Genomic DNA, 24115 nt, shown 5'->3' with positions numbered 1-24115 from the left:
TATAAATATAAATCGATCATGAAGGATACAGGATACCAACACCTTGTAAATGAAAAAAACCTGATAGGTTTCCCACGGCCCACTTTCCTATCACCCATAGAAATGTCTGTAAAAGTTGTTTATGACATCAGAGTCATCAGGAAGCTGGTTGATCCGGTCTTGGCCTCCATACAAGAGGCCATAGCATCTGACCACACAGGAGCACGGTGTGGGGTGTACCCAGGAGGCTGCCTGCAGTCTCACTCTGATTAAGTGCTCTCCTTTGATAGAGACGGCGCCTCTGCATGCCTGGGAACGCAGGGGACTCTGAGGTTATGCAAAGAAACATGCCAAATTGTTTCCTAAATGGCAGGATTTATTTCAATGCTCACGTACAATTGAATGAGACAAACTATTTACATAAAACATAAGTACAAAAAATATAATACAATTTTTACTGTACATCGTCGGGATTCTCTTCTTTTGTCTCCCCAAACGGGGCTGCGGTGAAAGGAAGCTTGCTGGACTGTTGGCAGCACTCGGGATCATTCTTCATGAATTTATTCTTTAAAAGAGATGAAGAGGTTCGGGTTCTAGACATGGAATTCGCCAGGAGCAGTGAGTGAGTGGGACACGTTCACGTCTGTAATAACAACTCATTTTCCCTTATAAAAATGCTGGATTTCCCCAGCATTGAGAACAGGGGAGAAAGGGTTTCTGCTGATGGGCTGGGTGACCTCCCCGTCCCCCCTTCCCTGAACTTCCACCCCTCGATCCCAGGCAGCAGGCCATGAGCTCCCTGTGGTGCCAGGACTAGGGGCTGAAACCGATTTTGAAAACGACGTTATCTGTTGGGTGTCGTCCGACAACTGAGATGTAGACCTGGGGAGCTCCCTCGTGAGCCCTGAAGACCAGGGAACTGATGAAGAGGAAAGGGTACAGTGGAGACCCCTGGAAAATCTGCATTTCATACTTCTAACAACTAGCTTTCCAAGGCAGCCTTGAAAGTCAAATGTAAAGACTGAAAAATAGTGTGGTACACCCAATAGTCCTGAGGGAGAGAGGGTTCCCAGAATCCCACAAGCCTTCCAACAGGGCAACCTAAAACTCGTGTTAGGGGAGACAGTGCTACCTCGTTCTAAAAAAGCTCATTATGATGAATATATATTGCCTTTAAAAAAATAATTTCAAGGTCAGTAACTTTCTGTAAGTTTACCAAGGGTTCAAGGTGGCTTTGGAGAAGGTTCAGTGAAAAAAAAAAAAAAAAAAAAAAAAAAAGAAGAAGAAGAAACAATCCCGGATAAGTTTATTTTGTATCACAAAACAGCAACAGCAAATTAACACAGAAGGAGGCATTGAACAATTCATAACGTCTTCAAAAGTCACATCCAGTGGCATAACACGCAAGTTTAGTTAGATGCTTTTGAAGAATCCTACCTTGGACCAAGTTTGTGCCTTTTTCTGCCCAGGATGTAGACTTTTCGTGGTCAATGTAGATGCTTATGTTAAGGTTCATACTGTGCTTTCTTTCAAAGTGTGGAAGTTCAAGTTCGATTTTGGCCAAGTCACGTTACAGGGGAAGAGCTATCCACGTTAGCAGAGAAAACACTACTGGCTTTCTTAACCCAAACTGAGTGACAACTTCATGAACTTGGGATGCAGTTTTGACACTGACTTCAGACAGACAAACAGCAGGCAATATTCCCGGAAGTTCTCATCCATCCGTTGGCGCTGTACCAGTCATGACCAGCCTGCAAATGATGCTCCTTGCCTACAGACATGCCTGGAGAGGGACATCAACAAAACCCTCTAACTGCTAGACAGTGCGACTACAGAACAAGCACTAAGGTTGTTTGTTTGTATTTATTTTTGGAAAGTGTAAAATTAAAGCCGTGTCAGTTTCTGGAAGGCTGGGAGTTGGTTGACCTAAATTCTGAAGACACCATGGCACCCATTCTGGTACCACAGCCCCAGCGGGGTCAAAAATCACATCTGATGATGACGTGCTTTTTGTTCATTTTCTGTTCCTGAGTTCAAAGAGGCAGGGAAGAAAGATTTTCTTCAAAGTATAGCCAATCAGTCCTATGCTTTGAACCAATAATATCCAAAGGAAATGATCCATCATCGTCTTAAACAAGGCACTGGCAACTTCTTATAGGAAATTAAACTACCTTCACTTACTAATGATGCTCTCTTCCTAGGAACATGATAGAAAGATAGTTTGGATTTTCTGGAGCAGATTTTACTCCCAGCTTGTATTTATCTAACACGTGGACCATTTTGAATATCTACTATTTGGGCCATTTGGCATTAAGTTGCTAAAAAGCTGAGAAAGAACAGGACAGTGTTTGAATGGCTGGCCTCAGATTTCTGAGGAAGGAAAAGGCGGGGTGAATTTTAGTTTAAGGAATGCCATTGAGTGTATTTTTTTTAAATCTCTATTTCTTTCCTTTCATGTCTTAAAGTATCTTTGACTAGTTACCATTACCATGTTGTCGAAGTAAAATTTGTTTGCCTGACTGAGGATTGGCACGGAATCTGGTCACGGGTAACAAGCTTGATTGATTTTTCCTGGCAGAGCTAATGTGGTCTTTTGAAAATGCTATATGAGAGAGCTTTACCTGGGAACAGTGCATTTGGGTCACGGTGATTTTGGTTTTGATGATATGCTCTTAGACCTTTTGCAATGTGAACATATTTTCAAAAGAGAATAGGTTCCCATTCTTAATGTTTCTGTAACATGTACCACATTTTTGATGATACAACCTATGACCATTAAAAAAAACCCACCCTGATCCATCTCTTCAAAAATATCCATAATGTATCTTTAACCTAAATCCATAAAAAAGGAGTGTGGGATAGAAAAATCCCTGCTAACAGTTCAACTTCACATCTGGTTCATTACTTTTCAATTCCTCCAAAAGGAAAGAAGCAAGGATTAAAGCAATATATTTGTTTGTGTTTTATCATGTTATCAGAATAGATGACCAGAAGGCCTTGGTTCTATATTTATAGAGTTATAAGACATATTTAAATCAATTATTATTAATGACCTCACTGGGAAAGAACAGCAGAAATAAATTCCTGGTCTCCTAATATTTCATCTTACGTAGTAACACACTGTGAAATATTTGGCATTCCCTTTTGTACATTTCTCGGGCCAAAACAGATCTAACTCTCTGTTTCCCCATTTCAAAACACTGATCAGAGAAGCAGAGGGTCAGAAAGGCTTTCTAGTGTCTGATAATAGAAAATCAGAGGTAATCCATTTGGGTAATGTCATGTCAACATACATTACCAAGTCAACATGAATTATGAAATAATAGCTTAGAAAGAAAGAATAGTCTGGGTATGGCCAGTGAGATCTGTGAACTCCAATTTCTATCATCTTAAAAAAAAAAGAGCTGGAGTTCCCACTGTGGCGCAACGGGATCAGTGGCAGCTCAGGACACAGGTTCAATCCCCAGCCTGGCACAGTGGGTAAAAGATGTCGATGGAGCTGTCATATAGGTCACTATCGCAGCTCTGATCTGATCCCTGGCCTGGAAGCATCCAGGTGCGGCAGAGCAGCCAAAAAAAAAAAAAAAAAAAAAAAAAAAAAAAGCAGAGAGTTTGCACATGAAGACATTTAAGGTTATTGTTTTCATTCCCTGCCTTCGAGGACAATGATTATTAGAGTTGTGGGATTCAAGCACAGTGCTGCCACCTGCAGAGCAGCGGCTCTGAGGCTGACTCAGTGCAAGGCATCCACCACTGCTACCTGTTGCCTCTGGCCAGGTGCCCCAGAGTCATCTTTTGAAACATAAAGACTGAATTCGATTTGGTTACCTCTAAATGCCACAAGAAAACCCCACTGAAATATAAAACACACCCTGGGGCTAAAAGAAAGTTGATGACCACAGGGCAAAGTCTATAAGTTTGACAGGGTCAGGGAAACGTTTGTGATTTGTTCGAAAATTGAGGAAAATGTCATAAAAAAGCATCAGGATATTTGCAAATTCAAACACTAAGGAAGCTGCCCCTCCACTGTGCATTAAGGAAGTGTTTGCCCAAAGTGATGAGCTGAGGGCAGACTTGATATATTTTTAAACCAAACCTCCTTTGATCTGCCCTGCACTCTGACATGCCCCCTCCGGAGCCTCTGGGGACCTGGGGTTCCCCTGCTGAGGCTTTGAAGGCATCTGACCCACTAATTCAGCCAAAGACCCCAGTGGGAACATTCTCCACACAGGCTTTGATTTCTGTGAATTTCACCCTTTTGCAGATAAATAAGGAAACAGGGGCACCTTCGCCTGCACTCTGGGCAGTCGATGCCGGAGCATCCAGGGGTCAGACCCAGGGGACTGTGCCTGCCCATCACGGGTCCCCACCTGGGACTGTCCATATCGCTTTGCTGGGAGTGGCCAGGTCCCTTCTTTTCAAGGTCACCTCCCTCATTCTCTTCCTTCTTCTTTGGCATCACTGGTGAGTCAGTGGGGCCAGACCCCTGGTTCATGCCCACCCCACGGGCTGACCCTTCCTGGGGACAGAGGCTTCTCCGTGGCAGAGACGCCCTCACACTCACGCTTTACTGCTCCCAGTTCACTTAGCATCTGCCAACCCTCCACACACCCAGGGAGCCCTCTTTTTCCCTAGTTTTTTTTTTTTTTTTTTGGCTTTTTGCCATTTCTTGGGCCGCTCCCGCGGCATATGGAGATTCCCAGGCTAGTGGTCAAATCGGAGCTGTATCTGCTGGCCTACGCCAGAGCCACAGCAACATGGGATCTGAGCCACGTCTGCAACCTACACCACAGCTCACGGCAACGCCAGATCCTTAACCCACTGAGCAAGGCCAGGGATCAAACCCACAACCTCATGGTTCCTAGTCAGATTCGTTAACCACTGAGCCACGATGGGAACTCCTTTCCCTGGTGTTAATGCCAATTCTAGTGACAAAATACAGGCTTATGGAAATGTTCCCGAAGGATCAGGAAGGTTCAGATCTTCCCTCCCATTACTTTCCAGGGGCAGCAGCACAGAAATAAGCCTAAAGGGAGTCAGACAACCAAGTAAGGAAACGCCCGAATCTGGGGGACACTGGGTCTTTAGGTAGTAGCGCCTGATCCTGCACCCCCAGAGTTCACGGAGTCCACGTCTTTTGAGTGACACAGCCCTCAGTGTCATCAACACCATCAACCAGCACTATTTTGGGGAGGCCTCCTGCAAGGATTCTGTGGCACTATAGGGGGGATAGTAGACAGTGACTAGTCTAGTCCGGAGAAAACACTGGACACTGGGAATCACGTCCAAAGAATTTAAACGTGAGGCTGAAGCCAGTTTCCTAATGGACACCAGCCAAACTTCAACTGTCTCCAGAAATAACCTTAGACATTACACTGTGATTATTGTCATTTGATGTTAAGCTCAGAGAGATGCAAATTAAAAGTATTAGTCTCTAGTTGTGCTTCTTCTACCAGAAAGACAGAAAGAGAGAGAGAGGAAGTAAAAGAGAGAACGAAAAAGAAAGAAAAAGAGAAAGAAGGAAAAAGAAAGAGAGAGAGAAAGAAAAAGAAGGAAGAAAGGGAAGGAAAAGAACAAAGGTAAAAAGAGAATGAAGAAGTCACACAGAAAAATGGGACAAATGTTGGCAGAAATCCCAACCATCACAGCCTAAGGAAGGGCTGCTGTAAGAAGGAGGTTCCAGCAGAAGTGGGCAGATACCCCCGTGAAACCTCATCACATGGAAGCTTAATGGGGGGAGGCATGGACACATAAGCAATAGCTCCACACTGATGGGAAAACAGAAGTTACTACATAGCTTGTCAAAATACTTAGATGATAGCTAAAACTATTCTAAACCAATTGATATCCTGTAAAATAAGTGAGAGGGACGGAGGGGGGTGAGAGCAGAACAATTTTCTTTTGAATAGAGTGTTAGGGAACAAAAATGAGTGATAATCGTAAAGGTTTACATAATGAGTAACATGAAAATTCTGTTGTGGGGGAGGGTGTTTTCCCTGGTTATTGCATAGACTGATTAAAGATCAACTTGGATGTCATTTAAAAAGCATTTTCCATCAAATCCAGGAATGCTGTTTTGAAATATCAGTATTCTTCCTCTTAGGGAAAATAGAATGACCATTTAAGTTTAGAAAGTGTTGCAGGAGAGGAATTAAGAAAACAGCTAAAATGTGCTACACAGTAAGGGCATTTTTCTTACAGGAAAGTGATGAGGCAGGTAGCAGCATCCAATGAAAATCCAACCTAAGAACAATGAGAAAACGTCCTGGCTATATTCACCTCCTAAGTGTGGACTCTGCATGGAGACAGAGCACGCTCACTCAGCATACAAAGGAATGTGGGGTACGTATCTTGACCTCCCCGATGGAAAGACCTGGAACACATTCATTTGAAATCTCTCAGACCTCTCAGATCCCACTTGCAATTTCAGCATGAATTTTAGTAGAGCTGTTTCTGAAAATCTGGGTATATGAGAATATTTTGAACGCAACAACACTCATTTCTAAGGATAGGATTTTTCATTTTCTTTAAGTTGAATAGGTAAAAACATGTATGCTAAAAAGTCTGTGTTCCTCAAGGCCCATAGTATATGTTTTCAGAGATCTGAAGCTTCATTTTATCAATAAGAACATGTTTGAATGTCCACCCAGGCCTTTGTCACAGCACCCAGAGGCATCAAATGAACAGTTTTAATCTTCTTCTAACTTTCAGTAATTATTCACCTAACTGCCATATGTTATGTATCAGGTTTTTTTTGTGAGTAATCTATCCTTTTTTTTTTTCTTTTTTTTGCTTTTTAGGGCTGCATCCATGGTATAGGAAAGTTCCCAGGCTAGGGGTTGAATCGGAGCTGTAGCCACTGGCCTATGACACAGCCACAGCATTGCAGGACCTGAGAAGAGTCTGCAACCTACACCAAAGCTCATGGCAAAGCTGGATCCTTAACCCACTGAGCAAGGCCAGGGATCCTTGTGGATCTTAGATTCGTTTCCATTGAGCCACGATGGGAACTCCCTATCCTGTTTTATTTTTTTTTCTTCTGGGGACACCACCAAATAGTATCATAACACCTCTGAAATGCTGATGAATGATTGAAGCTCAGAACTACAGGGATCATTAAAAACTGGATACCCTGATTTCTCAAGGTACTTCTGGAAATGCTGTTGCCCCCATGCAGGGAGAAGGGGGAGTGGGTGGATGGGAAGGCAGCACTGAGATAAAAAACAAAAGGCACCAGAGCCAAACATCTCCTCACCTGACCTGGAGGCAGCAAATGACAGCTTGGTACATGGGGAGCATTTCATTTTTTCTTCTTTTTTTGTCTTTTTGCCATTTCTTGGGCCACTCCCGAAGCATATGGAGGTTCCCAGGCTAGGGGTCTAATCGGAGCTGTAGCCACCGGCCTACGCCAGAGCCGCAGCAACGCGGGATCCGAGCCGCATCTGCAACCTACACCATAGCTCACGGCAACGCCGGATCCTTAACCCACTGAGCAAAGGCAGGGATCGAACCCGCAACCTCATGGTTCCTAGTCGGATTCGTTAACCACTGCGCCACTAGGGGAACTCCATGGGGAGCATTTCAATAGGTACAGCAATGAGCTGCAGAAAGCCAACTTTGCACGTCATCAATGCTCTTGTTAGAGGCTGACTGCCATACAGGAGTTCTATCAGGGCGATGTAAAATTAAAAAAAAAAAAAGTTGCTTTTCATTACACGTAAGTTCTTTCAAAACTTTCCATAACATGGAAAATAAAAAAAAAAAGTTGTTTTCAATTCTATTTCAGTCCTTTCAAGACTTTCTTCATTGGCATCATGAATGTTCAAGATTCTTCTTTGCAGAGAAAGGAGAGGTGTAGAGTCTATTATCCAAATGTTAAACAAGTGGTTATTTTATGGAGTGTTTCTTGGGGATGCTACTCTGGACCAGAGAAGTGGGCTTCCAAGCCAACCACGTGGCAAGGAGCTCCCTGAAATGTCATGACATCCATACGTCAGAATAAGGCTGGCTTCACAGGAACCTGTAGAACACGTGCCCCCTTCACGGAGTCTGTACCTCTGCCCTTAACACTCCCCTCCCCCAGAGAAAACACAGTGACCGCGTCAAGACCAAGGGCGGGGCACCTCACCCTCCACACCATCACCTCTGCAGGTGGTTGCAAGCCAAGCTGAATCTCTGGTGTCCTCAGGCAAAAATCATTCCAGGTCCAAACACACACAGGATAATCCAGACCGAGAAGATGGAGCTCCATGGTGAGTCTTTGTACGGCCAAATTCATATTCTTCATTTTATCAATATTATAAACCAGGTGGAGGTTGGGGGGTGGGCTCTCACATAAAGTGCCGATTTTCTTGAATTATATCATCATGAAGATTTGCACTCATGAGCAAGAGGATGTTCATATTTCTAAAGACTCCTTCCAATGTGGGTGGTACATTTACAAAAAAGCTCAAGAAAACAACTGACTCGTTAGAAAAATGGACTCAACACAATAAAGAGATTTCACACCATGGCTCATTAAACAATGACGGAGAATTGTAGAACAGATTTTCGTGATGCCATGTTTAGACGATTTGTTGCTTTTAAGGACGAGCGTTTTTGGCAGCGATGGGATACGTGTGGCTTGAAATGCACTTGGAATGTTTCCAAACTCCATCTCTGAAGTGTTGGAGACATGGGCAGGCATGGAGAGCAGGCCTCGAGGAACTGGGGAATTACAAGAAGCCAAAAATAGAAGAGCTCTTAGTACTCATCATAGTTATTGAGATCTGTGAAGTAGGCGTTGGAATAGGTCTTCCCAGTGAGATGTGGGTTGAAATATTTGTTTCTTTCCTCCAGGATCAAGTTGTTTTTGTTAAATGCCTATAAAAAATTGAAATAAAATAGAAGATTTAAGAATTCTCAGTAAATATTTCAGAAAAAGAATACAACTAGGAGACAATACAGGAGTTCCCATCATGGCTCAGTGGTAACCAATCCAACCAGTGTCCCTGAGGATGTGGGTTCGATCCCTGGTCTTGCTCAGTGGGTTAAGGATCTGGCATTGCCATGAGCTATGGTGTAGGCTGCAGATGTGGCTCAGATCCTGCATTAGCTGTGGCTGTAGCCTAGGCCGGCAGCTGAAGCTCTGATTCGACCCCTAGCTTGGGAATTTACATATGCTGTGGGTGTGGCCCTAAAAAGACAAGAAAAAAAAAATTAGAGAGAAAGAGAGAGAATTACAGTTGACCTTTGAGCAATGCAGGTGTTAGTGGTGTCAACCCTCCTTGAAGTCAAAAAATAAGTATAACTTATAGTCAGCCCTCCATTTCCCTGCTTCTTCCAGATTGGAACTTCCTCTGTTATCTGCAGTATTGCATCCTGGATTCAAACGACCCCCTGACATGTAGTATTGTCACATTTAATACTGAAAAAAACTCCACATCAGTGGACCTGCACAGTTCAAGGGCCAGCTGTATGCTGAATTTGAGTTCTCTTGTAGGGCTCATTATTGAAAAATGAGTTTTCTCACTTACTTGTCTCTCACATCATTTGCTTTGATGAGGACTTGCCTTGTAACTAGAATGAGGTAGGTTTTCATACCAGTCTATTTGTGAATTTTACTCTACTTTTGAACTTGAGTCAGGAAGTTTCCAAGAATTAGAAAACCTAAATTGAAACCTCCTGGAGACCTAAAACCAGTGATTTCAAATTCACAAACACTTTTAATATTAGCATTTATAACTAAGTAAATTTTTTTTCTTCCTTTTCAGGGCCATGCCTGCAGCAGATGGAGGGGTCCCAGGCTAGGGGTTGAATCGGAGCTGCAGCAGCTGGCCTATACCACAGCCTCAGCGACGTGGGATCTGAGGCCATGCCTGCGACCTATACCACAGTGCACCAAAACACTGGATCCTTAACTCACTGAGCGGGGCCAGGGATTGAACCTGTGTCCTCATGGATACTAGTTGGGATCTCTCCTGCTAAGCCACAATGGGAACTCCCTGAGTAGGTATTTAAGCAGCTTTCTGATTGCCATGGTACACTGATGAGGGATTCTGCAGGAACTTTTTTGATTAAATGCAGGAAATGCATTTGAAATAGGCTTGAGGAATTCCCACTGTGCTTCAGCAGGAGAAGAATCTGACTAGTATGCATGAGGATGTGGGTTCGATCCCTAGCATTGCTCAGTGGGTTTAAGGATCCAGTGTTGCTACAAGCTGCAGCAGAGGTCGCAGATGTGGCTTGGATCCAGCTTTTCTGTGGCTGTGGTGTAGGCTGGCAGCTGTAGCGCCGATGACCCCTGGCCTGGAAACTTCCAATATGCCATGGGTGTGGCCCTAAAAAGGAAATACACTTGAAAATTAGTTGAAGATTGTCTTTATAACGCCGCCCTGGTGATCCCTGCAAGGGACCTGTATGTCCTCTGACCAAGCGACTGGTCCTCATTCCGCTGCCCAGCGTGTGCGGGTCCTGAGCGTGGAGGGCTTCTCTTTGTGCCAGCCCTGCTTGGATGCAGAGGCACAGCAAGGGCAGCCTGGCCGGTGACCAGTGACCCTGTTTTCCAGCATTTTCTATGTTGCTATTTCCATGATCCACTTTCAACCTAATTCCCATTCTGAGAAGCCACCTTTCCTAAGGCACAGCAAAGCTCCAAAGGCCATTCATCATAAACGGAGCCCTTTATCTTGTCCCCACCCTACCACCCATGCCACCAACAACCCCGGGGGTCCACCGACCTTCTTTGCACACCTGGCCGCAGGGGTGGCCGCTGATCCCTTACCTTGATGGCCTCCACTGAGTCATACTTGTCCAGTTTGTTGATGTGGTTGGTTATGCTGGTGTTGAGAGGGGCGGGCGCGACGGGGTGGATGACGGTGGCGTCATGGGACTGCTGCTGGTACCGCTGGCAGTAGGTGTAGACGAGCAGCGTAAGAAGGCAGCCCAGGATGGAGCTGCTCAGCCCCACGGCGATCATGTGGAACACGCTGAACTCTGCGGAGACAGGACCACGGGGACCCTGGTCAAGAGCCCTCTCCGCCACAGCTCAAAGGAAAAAGGAGGACGTGGCAGAAAGCCCCGCATCCATTCCCAAACGCAGGGAATCCCAGGACCCTGTACAATGTCCTGAGCAAGACATTTCTCTGCAGTGAGCACCGGCTACAGTTTAAGTCAGCGCCCTTATGGAGGATAACCTACTTTTTGAATAGGTTCAAACAATCACCTTCATACTTTAACAGAGACAGTTTTTCAAAGGCTTGAATGAGACTGTTCTTCTGCTTCAAGTGAAGCATGATCCACGGTCTAGGGAACATGTTTTCTTTTTTTTTTTTCTGGCTTTTTGGGGCCACACCTGCAGCACATGGAAATTCCCAGGCTAGGGGTTCAATCGGAGCTGCAGCTGCCAGCCTACACCACAGCCACAGCAACGCCAGATCTCTAACCCACTGAGCGAGGCCAGGGATCGAACCCACGTCCTCCTGGATACTAGTCAGGTTCTTAAGGGGCTGAGCCACAAGGAACTCCCTAGGGAACACGTTTTCCATGTTCCTAACAAGCTGAGGTTTCCTGCCTGCAGCGGGACTGTGTCCCAGGACCATGGAGGATGCCTTTATTGCTCTTCCATCACTGCTCACCCGCAAGCTGGGCTATTGCCCCCTCTCCTTTATCATTTCATTTTATTTCAAAATGTGTTCCAATATGTCATTCTTAGGTTTCCATTGCATTTTTTGAATATGGATAGACACACACTGCATAACATTAGAAAGTACAAAAGCGTATACAAGAATAAGTCTATTTTTTTCTTTCCGAGAGGGAAACTGTGCTTTTCCCAGTGAAATTCTGCGCTCTTAGATGCAGTGTGTGCACGTTGTAAATATTACTGTCCCACTTTTCTTCACTCCTGTTGCATTTCTTTTCTTTTCCTCTTTTTTTGGTCCTTTGTCTTTTTAGGGCTGCCTATAGAGGTTCCCAGGCTAGGGGTCAAATCAGAGCTGTAGCTGCTGGTCTACACCACAGCCACAGCGATGTGGGATCTGAGTCACATTTGCAAGCTACACCACAGCCAGATCCAGCAAGGCCAGGGATCACACTGGTGTCCTCATGGATACTAGTCAGGTTCATTAACCATTGAGCCATGATGGGAACTCTGCATTTCTTTCTTATAAAGAAAATGGGTTATTCCAAAGAAATAAAGGATTTGTGGCAAAGGAATATGAACTTGTAAAGGTCGTGAAATGACCCTCCTATTTTTATAGTGTTTTTCCCTATTTAATTATACCTTTATGTTTTTTGAGTTATAAATATAAAATGTTGAAAAGCTGAGCTGACACGGACCTATGTCTCTGCTATAGAATTGGTTTGAGCGACATCAAGGGAGCATAACCAATGCTGCTTAATCTCTGAAAAAGAACTACAAAAGAGAGAGAGAGAAAAAAAAAGATATTCATGGTGTGTTGATAAAACACTTTCCAGTCAAAGCTTTGAGCCTTTCAGGGAATAAGGACAGCATCTGAACCTTGTCTGTGAAGCTGAGATTATTGAAAATCAGGCAAAGGAAAACAGGACCGCGTGTTTTCTCCGTTGGCTTGGCACCGCAGTGCTAACCAGTTGCATAAGGATTGCCAGCTTTCTGTCTCCACTGCCCAGGCCTGATGATCTGGTTCTCTCCCAAGGTGTCCCCTCTGTGCACCACCAGGGGGCCAGTATCACCCTTTCTCCCCGTACCTGTCCAACTGGCATCTGAACGGGACCACTGAAGATGCTTGCTGGGCATCACTGCGGGTGTGGGTGAGTCCCACTGGACCACATGGGGAGGTCCCCTGGGTGCTTGGGGAGAGACCTGTGAGTTTGTCCCCTGCACCCAGGCCCTGGGATGCCTACACTTTAATCACCTGGGCTCGTCCCTGGGAGCCCTCTGATTTGCCTTTGCCTCATGTGTGATTTGCAGCACAGGCGTCATATCCCTCATCCATCCCGAAACCGTCTAAGCGTCTTCCACTAAGCTGCGCCCCTTTGCTGCTCCTGGACACCGTGGTCTGGGGCCCTGGGAAATGCACTTGTTCCACCTGGTGGATGCATGCCGCGCGGAGAGGGAGCCTCCTCATGACCAACACACGCTCATCCACACCGAGACTCCAAACTAGTGGTTCCTAATGCAGCTTCTTGTGTCTGCACCAGACACCTGGGGCTGAATAACCCAGGACGACCCTACTAGAACATTCCACAAGTTATCCCCCAGCCCGACACCTGTCTCAACCATTCACTTCTCTATGATTTGGTCCCTGGTTTAGCAAAGTGAAAGGAAGCCATGAATCTTTGGTCTTTCCGGATTGTGACTGGAGGACTGGACATCTCCCAACCTGGGATGCTGGATAAAGCATCCAAGGGCCCTTTCACCTGCAACCACTAGAAGCTTTGACTGTAACCCTGAAGATGCTCTCGAGACAGGCCAGGGAGGATTTCACACATGTTGGCTTTTCTCCATACTTTAGCCGACTGGAGTTCCCCAGAGTCAGTGCCATGTACGGAAAAAAGAACTTCGGCTGCATGGATAACATACTATATTTTAACAAAGGAAGGTGTAGGACTCTCTCCATATGCAGATACTTTGTCATTAGTCAAATGAATCATGCCTGCAGGTGCCTGGGGAAGGCTGGGGCCAGCTGACATCTTTATGATGACAATACAGTCTTTGTGTCTCATGCAACTAAAAAGGAGCCCTCCGAGTTGAAACATTCCAATAAGTCTGCAGTTTTCCGCCCAAGGGGAAAGTAATACCCATTATAGCTTCTTTAAATGTGCTTAGGGTGGCTCTTGGCTTTGACTATTCTCTTTGCCCTTGTTTTTGGCCAGTAAAGCTAGAGGAGAGACCAGTTGGTCCAACTGGCTGATTTTCTGTGCAAGCAGTTTGATTGATTTGTCAACAAGCTGAAAAAAGGCCTCCAGGATGGCCTCCCAACATCCCCAAACATCCTTGCTAAGTAACCGTTTTCTACCCCTCGGCCCTGCAATAGCTTCATCTGACTTCTTAGGCGTCTCCTCTGCTGTGTCAATGTCAGCTGCCTAACGAGCTAAAAAATCAGTCCTGAATATTGTAATTAAAATGTATACGATTGAATCAGTAGCACCTCAAAGCTTGATTTGGCGCAGACTTTGGCCCAGCTGGTCCAGACACGGAGAAGCTGTATTTCAGGATGGAAGTGGGCTTTTTGGCTATGGCCTTGGGGGTGCCCAAGACCTTGGAAGGACTCCACTTTTATTTTATTTTATTTTTTCATTTTTAAAGTTTTGTTGAAGGCCGGCCAAGGAAAGTGGTTTTGAACCTGTGTTAGGCCGGGAGGGCTGCCTGGACCTCCCTCAGAGCAGAAGTCCCTACAAACTCTGCTTACGCTGGACCCCAGACACAATCCTTAGGGATGCTCAGCATTGCGACTCTTCCTGTGGTGCTTGAAGCTCCACTGGGATCCCAGCGCCTGGATCCAAACCCAGCCCCGCTTCAACTGTGTGTGTGAACCTCATCTCTGTGACCCTCATGTCCTCATTTACAAAATGCAGGTAGGAGTTCCTGCTGTGGCACAACCGATCTGTAGCGCTAGGACACGGGTTCAATCCTGGCCTGGCATCTCCCGTTAAAGGATCCTTCGTTGCTGCACTGGCAGCATAGTTAGGTCACAACTTCGGCTTGGATCTGATTCCTGGCCCGGGAACTCCATATGCTGAGGGGAGGCCAAATGACAAAAACAAACAAACAAAAAAATGCAGGTAAAAAGATGTGGTTGCTCTGCTTCTCTAAAAATCTCTGAAACCTGGTCACCTCACTCACATGGCAAAGACTGACCTGACCATTTGCTGCAGAATGGACCAGAACTGCCAGGAGAGCATCCATTAGCAGCTTAACCTCACCCGCTTGTCATGGCAGCATCACTGAGGAGACTGGATATGGAGCGTGGCCTCCAGACCCTGTGCAGGTGCCACGGAGTTATGCCCCATATTACTCACCTGTCATGGGAAACACGCTCACCTCCAAACCTTCTCTAGCTCCAAGGGTTTTCTGCAGAGAACTGGGGGCTGTGGCAGCGCCATGCATGCTCTTTGGGAGGACGAAATAGGATACACCTCTTGTCATTTTACGCAGTGTCTGGGACATAGCGGCGGATGCAGAAACACTACAGCCACTACTGTTTTTCTGTGAATGAGCCACGTTCATCTTGCAGCTGGATCCCGGGCCGGGGGCGGGGGGGCGCAGCCTGTGAACTCACTGAGTTGACCCACCTCAGGTACCCGACATCACCCTTCTCAGGATGTGACTTCTGGTTTCAGAGGGGCTGGTGCTCTTTGAGTCCCCACTGTAAGCTCAGCACCCTCACAAAACTGGCAGAGTGGGTGCCCAGCAAAGATAAGTGAACGAATGGAGTTCACCAGATGGCTAACCAAACAGATAGAATGTACCAGACTCTTTTTTTTTTTTCCCGTAGGGCCACAACTAATCAAACAAATATATATATATTTGGCTTTTTGGCTTTTTTAGGGCCACACCCACAGCACATGGAAGTTTCCAGGCTAGGGGTCGAATCTGAGCTACAACCACTGGCCTATGCCACAGCCACAGCAATGCCATATCCAAGTCGAGTCTGTGACCTACACAACAACTCAAGGCAATGCTGGATCTTTAACCCACTGAGCGATGCCAGGGATTGAACCCACATCCTCATGGATCCTAGTCGGGTTCGTTACTGCTGAACCATAATGACAACTCCACATAGCAGACTCTTAATAGCATTACCTTTCTCAAACACACCTACAAAACTGCAGCTTCCTTAGGAAGGTAAGGAGAGACCAAAGCCTGTTGCACTGAGCTGAATAAGACTCCCCACTGAGAGGTGGATTATGCTCGGAATGGTTTAAGTAGTCATCGGTGACACATAGAAGATGCTGGTCTTGTTTGTGGCTCTTGGCTCTGATCACCAAAGGCAGACCAGGGCTGGGCTCTGATCAGTGGACAGTCCGCCCTCCTATCCAGACAGGACTGAAATAGATGGGAAAGTCCAAAAGCATCTGGACCTGAACCAGAGAATGTGATTTCTGTCATTCAAGATGAAAGGAAGTTTGAAAAATACCTCTAGAGATACAGGTAGAAACTTTTGCCCATAATAAAATTGTCACATTTGTCATTTCAGCAGATTGGAGATTGGAGGCTGACTACCATGGATGTGTACTACAAATATAAACAAAATAGTTGAAGTCTGTGTTACTCTGGGAAATCTAACTGTAACTAATACCGCTGGATCATAAAGCTCACATCCGCCAGAAACACCTGCAGGGCTTATTAAACGGCAGAGTGTGGGGGAGCTCCCACTGATCCCTGGCCCAGCGCAGTGGGTTAGGGATCTGGTGTTGCCACAGTGTACCATAGGTCGAGACTGCGGCTCCGATCCCTGGCCCAAGGAATTCCACATGCCACAGGGTGGCCAAAAATGACCAACAAAAAAACCCCAAAAATCCATAGTGTGGGGTCCCACAAAGAGGTTCTGATTCTGCAGCTGGAGGTGGAACTGAGAATCTGCATTTCTACCAAGTTCCGAGGTGACACTGATGATGCTGGCCTAAGGATCCCCCTGGGAACCACTGATCCAAGCATCAAATACAAACTCCTAATATTTATAGTGCCAGAATACAGTGTTTGGATACAGGAGTTTCATGTCCATTTTTCTTGGCCAATAGCAGAAATATCATATGACACATAAGGGAAGAGAAATGATTGGAAACCATCAAATACATGAGAAATTAATTAAAAAAGAAGAACTCACCTCCACACCTTTTCTCTTCTATGCTGCTGGATCTCGCCACTGATACTTCTGGAAAAACAAAAATTCAATCACAATGTGTAATGAGTGCTGGGAAGAAAAGTCAGGTTAACGATTTATTTACAAAATGTCTCATGATTTTGAATTTCCTGTGAGTCAAAGTTTCCAAAGGTCTGATTATTTTTTGTTTTGCTTTGTTTTTGTCTTTTTAGGGCAGCATCTGTGGCATACAGAGGTTCCCAGGCTAGGGGTCAAATCAGAGCCGTAGCTGCTGGCCTACACCACAGCCACAGCATCGTCAGATCCAAGCCATGTCTGTGACCTAACACTACAGGTCATGGCAATGCCGAATTATTAACCCACTGATCGAGGCCAGGGATCGAACCTGTTTCCTCATGGTTCCTAGTCAGGCTCATTACCTACTTCTGACCACAACAGAACTCCCCTGATTATTTTTAAAAAACATATTTTGTTGTGTTAACCAACCAGAGATGTATTTGGTCAAGGTCACCTTGACTGCGAAGGGGTGAGATTTATTAGCACAAAAGGGGGGAGACAACACTATGGTCTCTTTTGCTGAAACCTGGGCATTAGTTTCAGAATGAGGCTGGAGGATGTGCTGAGGTTCTGTCACAATGTATTCTGCCAGCTGTGGGACTCCACAGCATTCGCCTGCGATGCTCCTGCCTCAGATCTTGTGTCTCATCAAAGCCAGGGGTGTCCTATTCCCTGGGGAGGGGGACCGCTCCCCCAGAGCTCAGAGGAAACTGCCGCAACAAACCATGTGTCTGCTCAGGGCCCATCCACACTCTCTGGCATGGCCCAGGCGAAACCCACGAGTAGGGCGCCAATACAGGGAGGGAGCCACCTAAACGTTTAACCCCGAGGATAAACGCCACTGCAGAAGTCCCAAAATGTGATTTTTTTTCCTTTGATAATAAGAATGAAAAATATGTCTGGTTAATAAGGAAACACCACCAATAAATACTCTTGCGCTTCTAGACCACAGAAGATTGAGGCGCCTTATGAGGTAACTTTCTCGAAATTATCATCTTTTCCATAAATGGAAGAAAACAAGGTATGGCCTATCATTACTTTGTAAGAGGCTGGTCTCTGCTATGGTCCACCTCACAGTCCTAAGGCAGGTGTTGGGCACGTGGGACACGGTGTATGAGTGTCTAGCATCATATGCCTAATGAGAACGCGTGACAGGTGACTCTCACTATGAACCTCGATTTCGCATGGAAGAGCCTGTAGCAAAGGGGCCGGCCAACTTCTTCTCCAAGAGGAGAGCATGGATGGGTATATAATGTATTTTCCCAAATATATTAAGGTTGCAGGAAGAGAATGGCCCTTTCTTCTCTGTGCAAACACATATGCACAGCATTGCTGAAGCACTGACCTAATGGTAAAATAACCGAATACCTTATTGTCATTTTTTGAACAAACTCTTCTATTGTCATCATGAAATTGTAGAACACATTGTGCTTAAAGATATCTTCAAACTCGTGACCTAAATTCAGGTCTACAGCCACTGTTGTTTACAAATCTATAGTCACCTTGAAACCACAAGAGTTGATTGGATCATCTCTGCGTCACCCAAACGGGACCTCAAAAACCAGATAAAACTCCCACGTATGAATCATTTCCTCTGGAAATGTTGGAAATGATTTTGTGTGCCCTGACCAGCATCCCCCACCCCCTTACCTGGGATGAAATTGGAATCAAAAACACACGGCCGGCTCTCTGTGGTGTTTCCGGAACACTGGCCACCCACGGGGTAAAGAAGAACGCACTGGCGGACGCGGATCTGGACTCCAGACACATCACACTCGGACCAGTCTGACCACTCCGACCAGCTCTCTGCAGCAGCCAGAAGAAGAGAGCAGATGCAGCAACAATACCCACCAAGTTCGAGTGACCTGGAAGCTCAGGCAGCTCACATACATGAACTTTTCATACAATGTATGTTGTGGGTCTGGGCATAAATAAGGCGGACTCGTGTCTTTTGACCAGACCAGTAAATAAAATACCTGGGGGCATGAATAAAAGAACTTGTATGCTTCTGATTAGAAAGAATGTGTTTAAAATACATTTTCCAGGAGTTCCCATCGTGGCGCAGTGGTTAACCCATCCGACTAGGAACCATGAGGCTGCAGGTTTGATCCCTGGCCTTGCTCAGTGGGTTAAGGATCCGAGGTTGCGGTGAGCTGTGGTGTAGGTCGCAGATGCAGCTCACGTCCCGCATTGCTGTGGCTGTGGCACAGGCCGGTGGCTACAGCTCTGATTTGACCCCTATCCTGGGATCCTCCATATGCCATAGGTGCGGCCCTAAAAAAAGCCAATAAAATAAAAAATAAAAATAAATAAATAAAATACATTTTCCAAAACCCACATTATTTGAATGCTCTCAAGTAACTGGATGAGTCATTCCCAAAGCTAATCTGTGGGCAGTGCATGATCCTTCTGTGGTCGGCAGAGCCATTATAAGTGTGGACACTATGCTCAATGCTTCCCTGGAAAAGTCCCACAGGCCTCAGCGTGCAGGCAAGAGAAATGATGGTGCAGGAATGAGAAAGGCCTGGATGCTGAAAGGGGTTCGAGCTACTTCAAGTACTTTCTCCCCTGTTGTGAAAACAACTCTGCAGGGTCAGTTCACCCAAGGCAGGCTGTTCTTGGGGGTCAAATTCATGTTCTCCCATGTTTACTGTCACTGAAGCACATGGGATCCACGTGCAAGTCTGGGTCGAGGCTGAAAGATGAGCAGCTCTGGTCACTTCACCCCAAGGTGGAAGATTCAGTAGGATGTGTGACATTCACCCGGGCCCAAGGATGTGTGGAAAGAGAGGATTAACCCTCATTTTAAGGAAGGAGGTTGAAAAAAATGAGCTCTCAATATCCCTTCTGAACTATTCATGGTATAAATAAGATGTTTTTCTACGCAACTTGCTTTTTTCCTCTTTTTAAATGGAAGCATCATCTTTGCAGTTCAGGGAACTTTCGGCGATCACCCTGGGGTTTTGATCCAGTCAGCAGGGGGCGCTTACCGGGGCAGGGCTGCGTGTTGCAGAGTGCCTCTTCCGTGTGCAGCCCCAGGCAGATGTCCCCTCCGTAGGCGGGGGCTGGGTTTGTGCACGAGCGTGTCCTCATGTAATGTCCACCTCCACACGTCGCCGAGCACTTTGACCAGGGCGACCAGCAGGACCACATGCCATCCACTGGGAAGGGACATAGAGTCACATCACTTCCGAAATCTAATCTGACCCCCTGCTGGGGCTGCAGAGAGAGGCTGATGTGCAGGTTGCTGGGCACCTACTGGCCATCCCTGGAGGAGATGTGGGGTCTTGCCTGGCTTTGCATATGCCTCCCTATCCTTTTTGCAGTCCTATTACTCCTTTCAGGAAATATTTCTAAGAGTGTAATATGCAAGCATGAGGATGACCGAGGAGGGCATGTATGTACATAGTGAAAGCCCAGTCCCTGGGAATGACCTTGAACCCTTTCTGTGGCTGTCAGCTAGCTCTCACCCTCGTTCACTGCACGACCCAGTCGGCCAAATGAGACTTAGAGGCGAGGAGAAGTAGTTTCTTACTAACTGATTATGACTTGCTGCTGGACAACAGGATGGAGAAAAGCTAGCAGGTGCCATGAGGACGGACAGAAGGACACTCTATAAACGCAGGTACTGCAGACCGACAGCATGAGGCTACAACAGACTCATGAGACGGATCCCAGCAACGGCAGCCAGACTTCAGGTTGAACGTGAGGGTGAGTTTTCCAAACTGAAGGGTTCCTTGACTATGGGTGTCCACCCTGGCTTGTAAGGCCAAGCATTGCTCCTGTTTTCTCCAGGGGTCCTGGTAGCGGGAGTCAGCCAGCCCACCAGGATCTGGAGAAGCTCAGCGCTTCATCCTGCAGTGGCTGATGTTGCCAAAACTGAGACCTCACATTGACACTGGTCTGAGAGATACTGTCAGACAGAACCTGCAATATTCTAACATCTGACTCCTTCTTCCTAGCCAGCCCCTCCCCATTTTTGCTGATTCCTAGGGCAATGCTACAGGATGTGGTCAAGACGTCATTAAACTCTTGATTACTGGGCGACAAACAGTCTTAACCATGGCTAACTTAGTTAAAAAGCTGATGAGAGACTTACTATTAACATATGTAGATTGTATCATGATTTATTGTCTCTGTGGCTCTCATTAAAAAAAAAAACAATAGGAGTTCCTATTGTGGCACAACTGGATCAGCAGCGTCTCTGCAGCACTGAGACTGAGGTTCAATTCCTGGCCTGGTACAGTGGGTTAAGGATCTGGTGTTGCCGCAGCTGGGGTGTAGGTTGGAGCTGTGACTCAGATCTGATCCCTTGCCTGGGAACTCCATATTCTGGGGGGCAGCCCAAAAGAAAAACAGAAAAGAAAAAAAAAAAAAACATAAAACAAAATACAACAGAAGCAACCATGAAAGGAAATGTCACAATCATTTAGGACATTAGGTTGCTTTGGCTAGAATGACCTACTCTGTGTTTTTTCTTATGCCTACCATGATTTACTGCATCTTTATGAAGCCATATTTTTTTTAGCTATAGGCATAGGGAAAAAGAAAGCATTTCTGAGAAACACAAGCAGAAACTTCCTGTGATGATATTTTTGTTTGCAAAAAGTAAATCAATACCAAAAATAAAACCCCGCGAACCCAATTTTAAATGAGTTTTCAACCTAATTAGAAATTTTGTGATCAGTGGTTTACATAAACCTGCAGAATTCAGTAACATTTTCCCAAATAGGCCATAAGATATATCAGAAAATAAAGAGGAATCGATCAGATAGCTGACGCTGGTTGTATCACTGGGAAAAAAGAAGACAGACATATGTTTGCCTAGAGTGTAAAATTTTCCAAAATTTTCCAAACCCTCTCCTCTATCTGTTGTCACTGGGCAGTTTTCTCTGTCTGTAACCTGACAGAGATTCTCACTCACTGATTCTTCTCCTCACCTTTATTGTTTTAATAAGAAAGAGGAACAAATGGTCTTGGTGAATTGGAATATTACTTGGTAACAAAGAACCATGTGCTGGCTCTACCTTTGTCAGCCAAGATCTGGAGTCACTTCGGAATCAAACCTGAACTGAGGCAAAGAAAACGCGACAGAGAAAGACTGAGATACTTCTCAAGGTTGGAGGTCAAGTATGGGAAGTCAAGGTACGAGTGAGACCAACCTACCAAAGGTGAGAAAGGATAGTTGCAACACGGGCTCAACTTTCACATCGTATTGTAATTTTTCATACACATTAGAACTGGAGATCAAATGGTTCACTGATTAATGTAAGAGGTATTTTATAGTCCTCTAAACTTAAGACGGATTTTCAAACGTAACCATAACGAGAAAACTTGTAAGTCAAACATAGGGCCCATGTGTAACTGCGTTGTGGACAGAGCAGGACTGAGGAGGAAGGAAGACACCCTGGAGGAGGTGAAAATAGTCCATACCTGGCTGAGAAGCTCAGCATCCCCAGCCCCAAGCACTGCCAACCTCTCCTGGCTGAGTTACGTCCTGCCCTGTGTTAGGAATGTTCCGGGAGGTAAGAGAGATGGATGTTTGCCCCACCCGGTCCCTTGAACGCATCCATTCCCAAGTGGAAAGTGGGGGCGGCCACTTTGAATATTTCCACAACCCTCTGTGGAATCTTGGCTTTGGCCAAGAAAATGAGGACAGAGTTATTTCCAGACATTAAGGTTATGTATACATGATACTGGCTTGACCATCAAATCAGCGAAAATAACAACAGTCACTAGATCATATTCACGGGATGTCTCTGGGATGGAGCTGAGCCTTGCCCTCGAGGGCCAGGGCAGCATCCAAACATCCAGAGGAGTCTGTACATTCTGCCGATGGCAGGGAGGACCCGTGTCTGGAGCCTGGGGAGGTGGGGGTGGATCCTGACATGCCTGACATGCCTGCATGGCGCTCCCTGCTCCATCTTACTGCATGGATCTTAATCTCATAATGCTGCCCACAGGCTCCCTCGAGCACCGCCCCCCTCCCCCGGAAGGAATCCTTCCCCGCTCTACGCTGGGGCTGTGGGAAAGACATGGCTCTGTGACCTTTCCCAGCTCCTCGGCATCGCTTGGCCAAGAAAGTTGGGTTGTTTGGAGAGAAGAGTCTCCTGAGGCTGGAGAAATACGGGCAGAGATAGTCCAGGAGGACCGGAGCAGCTGGAGAGCGGGGACATTCTCGGGAGCCTCAGCTACAAAGCTGGGAACTGTATTTTCAGCTTAACATACACACTTATTCATCCATCTATCCACACACCAATCCACCTGTCGTCATTCATCACCCATCTCTCCACCCACAATTCACTCGTGATCCATCCATCCATCCATCCATCCATCCATCCATCCTTCCATCCATCCGCAGATGCTCACAAAGAATTGCTATGAGTCAATTCTTTGCTTAAGGAACTCAGAAGGTTGTTTGCACCTACTGAGAATGATGCTGTACTTGCAGGCTTCTGTGCCTTGCTTCAATGCCAAGTACACAGTATTTGGCATAATCCCTCATTGCCCATCCTTGTCTGTCTATATGGCCAACTCCGTACTGTCTCCTATCATTCAGTAATGCCGAGTGCCTGTTCAGTGTAACTGCCATGATCCCCGCTCAGCGGGTCCCTGGGTTGATGTAGCCACTACGTCTTGTCATCACCCCCATAGCCGGGGACCCCTGTGGGTTGACATAAGTCACAGGATACCTCCTCACGAAACTCTTAAGTCCCTTTCTGACCCGGACCAGGTCACTGTGCCTTTCTGTCCTCAGTGAATGGGCACAGTGGGCTATCCAAAAACGGTTGCTTAAAAACTGAAAGAAAGATCAAGTAACCAAGCCGTTATTTTCTCATCATTCAACACGCATCACTGACAGCTATTTCAAGGGTGTGCCAGGCCCACGCTGGGAGTGAGATGGCCCCGGCCCCGCCAGTGTTCACTCTGACAAAGTCAAGGGCAGGAAGCACTCCTAGAGCACTGCACTCAGAATGGCCGTGAAGCATCAGGTGAAATGAAAGATCCTCTGACTGGGACAGCAGGTGGAAGAGGTCAAGGTTCAGAGCTGCACACAAGAGGGGCTAGAGGGAAGCAGAGGAGCCTCAGGGCTGTGTCTGCAGACAATGCCCTGAGCAGGGGCTCCTTGAGCTCACTTTCCTAACCCCGCAGCAGTTGGGCAATTCTGTGAAACGAAAAGCCAGGCCTCAGGAGGAAGAGCCAGGAGGCACAGCTCTGTGGGCCCCCAGGATGGGCAGTGGGTGTCGAGGGGACCGAACCTGGGAGGAAGTGGATGTCTGAGGGTAGAAGGCACC

The 24115-nt window shown here is 46.3% G+C and overlaps 1 protein-coding gene across 1 annotated transcript in view; it reads right to left on the bottom strand.

Moving 5' to 3' along the window:
* SEMA5A (semaphorin 5A) overlaps positions 339-24115 on the bottom strand; it is a 539522-nt gene continuing 515745 nt past the window's right edge. The window contains 5 exon segments of the mRNA XM_021076851.1: positions 339-8841; positions 10742-10953; positions 16767-16814; positions 18471-18626; positions 19811-19981. Coding sequence (XP_020932510.1) covers positions 8722-8841; positions 10742-10953; positions 16767-16814; positions 18471-18626; positions 19811-19981 — 707 coding nt within the window. The 3' untranslated portion in view covers positions 339-8721.

Source organism: Sus scrofa, chromosome 16 (genome assembly GCF_000003025.6).
Source record: "Sus scrofa isolate TJ Tabasco breed Duroc chromosome 16, Sscrofa11.1, whole genome shotgun sequence".
In the NCBI taxonomy this organism is placed as follows: Eukaryota; Metazoa; Chordata; class Mammalia; order Artiodactyla; family Suidae; genus Sus; species Sus scrofa.
This window is presented reverse-complemented; position numbering and strand designations above follow the sequence as displayed.